At 40.3% G+C, this 4,476-nt stretch overlaps 1 protein-coding gene across 1 annotated transcript; it reads left to right on the top strand.

Annotated features, from left to right (window-relative positions):
* Window positions 1-8: 8 nt before the first annotated feature.
* Window positions 9-614, top strand: LOC121917993 (olfactory receptor 5V1-like; the record flags this gene model as incomplete). Its single annotated transcript, XM_042444109.1, has 1 exon — window positions 9-614. A coding segment is annotated over one exon (606 nt), but the record flags the coding sequence as incomplete, so codon positions are not given.
* Between the last annotated feature and the right edge of the window lie 3,862 nt (window positions 615-4,476).

Here is a 4,476-nt window from a genome sequence, read left to right as displayed (position 1 = left end):
TTGAGTGTCTCCTCTTGGCTGTAATGGCATATGACCGCTATCTTGCCATCTGCCACCCACTTACGTATGCTGTCTTCATGAATAGGAAACTGTGCACTGGGTTGGTGGCAGCCTCATGGACCTGTGGGCTCCTCAATGCTGTGATGCACACTGCCATGACTGCGCAACTGCCCTTCTGTGCTTCTCACAGCCTTGATCATTTATTCTGTGATGTTCCTCAGCTTCTCAAGCTGTCCTGCCAGGACACATTCTTGAACCAGATCACATTGTTCGTGGTCACCTTTCTGCTTGGTGTCAGTCCTTTTCTATGCATCGTAGCTTCCTACACCCACATTGTGATAGCAATCCTGAGGATTCGCACTACCCAGGGCCGCCGCAAGGCATTCTCCACCTGTTCCTCACACCTCATAGTGGTTAGCCTATTCTACAGCACTTGCATGTTCAATTACAACCGGGCTAGAGCCAGCCATTCAGTACTGATAGACATCTTGGCATCTGTGCTGTACAATGTTGTGACTCCAATGCTGAACCCAATCATTTATTCACTGAGAAACAAAGAGATGAAGGAAGCTCTGAAACGTATACTCAACCCAAAAATGCCATCCTTCTTCTAGCGCCAGCTTATTAGCCCACTTCCATGTGTTTTATTGCTGGAGACCATGAGTAGGGGTCTAAACACTAAACAAGTGAAAGGTAAGCATAAATATGACATATATTGTGCCCTGTGTATAGACAACATTATTATTTAGAAGATCGCACTTTACTGCTGAAGAAGATACATTGGTAAAAAATGTTTTGCCATTTTTCTCCATAGTCTTGGATTTTTGCATTGTTTTGCCTATGATATATTATTACTATTGTATGTCAGTCAGTCTGAGTTTATTCTAATGTATTCTATATTGCTCTGTTTGTTATTAAATGTGTTGTTATTACTTGGTTGTTGTTGCATTGGGGGCCAAGTTCATTCCCTTTGTTTTGTGACTTGCTCTAGTTGCATGCGAGAGAACTCAGATACATGACCTCAAAAATAAGCCACAGTAAACTAGCTGTTTCATCCACCTTCTGCTATTTATGCTGAGTAGCTATCATCCCAGCTGATGTCTCAGAAACAACTTGAGTGGCCAAGTCGAAGGCATCCCAGGTCCTGGGATTTCATAGCCAAATTGGGAGACATGGGCACAACCTTTGCTGATGTTCCATGGAGCAGAGATGGATGATGTCTTTAAGCATCACCCATATTAGTTGGGAGCATGCCATTCAAATAAAAAAAAAGATAAATCACAAAATCTAACAAATGAGATGAAGCAAGAAAGGGAAAACATTTCTGGAAAATCAATACAATATGGGAACAGTACAGCTGGAAGCAAACAGGGGGGAAAATTCAAGGCAGTGCTCTCACCCTGACATTCCTTCCTTTATCCTGCAACCTGGAGAAGAAGGAACAGGCTTTGAGGCTCAGGGACAGGCCCTGAGATGTGGGGACCCTGGTAGGCATTGCCCTACTGGTTAGGAGAAGCAACACATGCTCAAAGTGCTTTTAATATGAGAGTGGAATTCATCTGAACCACCAATGAGGGAGGAGTTTTTAACATTAATGGACTGGGTAAAGGTGAATGTCTATGGCTTTGTTAATAATCTCTCTAGCTACCCAGCTAATGATCTCAGTCATATTCTTCCTTTCCTCCAGTGATGTCAATGCCATACACATGGCTCCCCACCTTGTTCTCCTTCACAGCCTTATGATTAAGGTCAGCATGACTGAGAGTGACTGGCCTAAGGTCACCCAGTATCTTTCATGGATGATCACAAGCCAAAACCTAAAACCCCCAAGCTTAATCTAACACTTTCTCTTTTAGTATTATCTTCAGCTGGGGCTGGTAGTGTTAACTCCTGATGCTGTGTCCAGGTCCATGAGGGATTCAATTAAAAGTTTTCCTCGTTCATAGTCTCCCAGTCTGACTATCTGCTTGTCTGCCTTTTTTCCCCTCAACATTTGTACATATGACATTTAGTCACACTTATATGGAAGTCAACCAAAATTAACACAGTGGGATTCAGTTCCATGTGAACATGCAGAGAATTGGTCTGTGCTATAGAAGGCCCATGGTCTCATCAGGATAGGATTCTTCAGCCTGCTAGGTTGGGGGATGAGGCATTCCCCTCTTGGACCATGGGTCACTGACATACAGTGCACTCATCATGGCTATAATGATGCCAACAGTACCCAACAATGCACTAGCACCACTTTGTCAAAGGTTAAAGCAGAAAAACCTATGGAGTGTGCTATGAGACTCACCGGAAGGTATCTCCTACCCAATCCTGGAAATATATAAAGCCTTCATGGTCTTGCATCAAAAGGTCACCATTGTTGAATAACAGTCTCCTTTCTTCAGGACATCCCAAAGAATTTTCTTCTCTGTCTTTTGCAGGTCTCCCACATAGACTTCAAAGGGGGCATTCTCAGTGATCTTGATCACCAGTAAACCAGCCTCACCTTGGAAGTAAAGGAGAAACTAGTAGAATTGGGAAACACGTATTCTCCCACAGACCCAAGAACTAGGCTGCCCACCACCAATGCTTCAACTATAGTTCACCCAATGTTACTGAGGTCAACTCTCACTTTGACTCTCTCCTGGTTACATTTGCATCTGCCACAAACAACACCGCAGATATCCCCATAGTAGCTTTCCAGAACTTTGTACTGTTTCAATACAAAAAGATGTCTTGTGGTCCCTCAAAGACTAGCCAGTATATTTCAGCATAAGCTTTTATGGACTTTGCGCACACACACCCTCCACAAAAAGACCAAATTCCTGTGAATTGCATGTGATAGGATCACATTTTACACACGCTATTTTAATTTTTTGTCTGCCTTATTTTATTGAATGTTAACATGTATTAATATGTATTATATTTATTTTTTGTAGAATGTATGCCATAGGCAGGTTTATTGTATCTATTTTAATTTATTGTATGTATATCGCTATGTAAATTTACAGCGCTGTACAGTGGGCCATTGTTGTCCGCTAAGGTTTGGTTCCAGGAACCCGTGTGAATAAGAAAATCCTTGTACGTTCAAGTCCCATTAAATACAATGGCATAGCAAAATGGGTCCCTTATATAACATGGGAAGATCATGGTTTGATACTTGAAATTTATACTTTTTAAAAATTATTTTGAAGCCGTGGATGCTTGAATCCGTGTATAAAAAATCTGTGGATAAGGAGAGCCAATTGTATAAATAAAACTTAACAACAACAACAACATGGAAAAAGGAGTATTTTCATACAGACACACCCTAAGATTTAAATTTGGCATAAATTACTATTATTTATTATTATTTTATTTATTTATATCCTGCCTTTCTCTCTGTATAGAAACTCACTAAATCAAAAACTGAACTGGAATTTTCCTAAAATGAAAACACTACTCAAACAAAGCATTTGGAAGAAATAATGCCGTCTAATTAATGTACTTCATTCCCTTGAAAAAAAAGATGGGTTGGACTGACCTAGAAGTCTTCTGAGTCCAATCAAAGAACTAGAACTCTCAAGAGAAAATAAATCATGTTTATATTGGGTTGGAAAATCTCAAAGAGTAATGATTTCCCCATGTGAATCAATCACAATAGCACACAATAGAATTATATATCATCCTCTTGGATGTACAACAGAAACAGGAATATTTTTAAAGGTATTGGGGTTTGTAGTTTAGATAGAGAGTAAAAACTGAAGTAGTGTATGCATGAGGTTTTTTTTTTTCCTTTAGTATGCCTGGACTTCTGCTGAAGAAAATATGAAAGGACACTTCATCATTTTGAGGTCTGTTGGTAAATAAATTTTATATGTAGAGTACCTTCTTGGTTTCCTACCCATCTAGCTATCCTCCCATATTTGCTTTTATCTATTTCTTCCTCTCTCTCTCTCTCTTATCTTGCCACTTCATTTTATTGCCTCGGCCTAAACTAGACTAGCAGCCTATGGTCCTACCATTATACATACAACCGCAGAATTGTATGTGCTAGCAGCCGTGTTTACAGTTTTGTGCATGGAAATGGAATCATGCATTTGGAATTGGTCTTGAAAATATCCAGTCTGGTGCCCTGTTCAATAGAGGATTGGCAGTACAAGAGGCAAGTACAGCACTCTTAAAAATGGCCACCCAGTCTCTTTAAATAAAGAACCTCTGGAGCAGGAGAACCCACAATCTCCTAAGTAAGTTAGGAAGGGAGGGAGGGACAGCATTCATATATCTGTAATATTTGCACAGAGGACAGCATATTAACACTTTTAACTTGTCATGCATGCTTTACCGGCTGCCTGAAATTTTCTTTTCCACACAACTACTGGGGATACATCAAGCTTGCCTTTTTATTTGACTGCCCTAATTCAGGGATTTGTCTTAGCAGCTTTACACATCTGCAGGGACATCGTATTACAATTGTTGGTTTGTTTAGTGCCATTACTGTACATGGTG

The sequence above is a fragment of the Sceloporus undulatus genome, unplaced genomic scaffold (assembly GCF_019175285.1).
Source record: "Sceloporus undulatus isolate JIND9_A2432 ecotype Alabama unplaced genomic scaffold, SceUnd_v1.1 scaffold_2625, whole genome shotgun sequence".
In the NCBI taxonomy this organism is placed as follows: domain Eukaryota; kingdom Metazoa; phylum Chordata; class Lepidosauria; order Squamata; family Phrynosomatidae; genus Sceloporus; species Sceloporus undulatus.
Note: the sequence above shows the minus strand (reverse complement) of the source record. Positions and strands in the feature narration are given on the sequence as shown.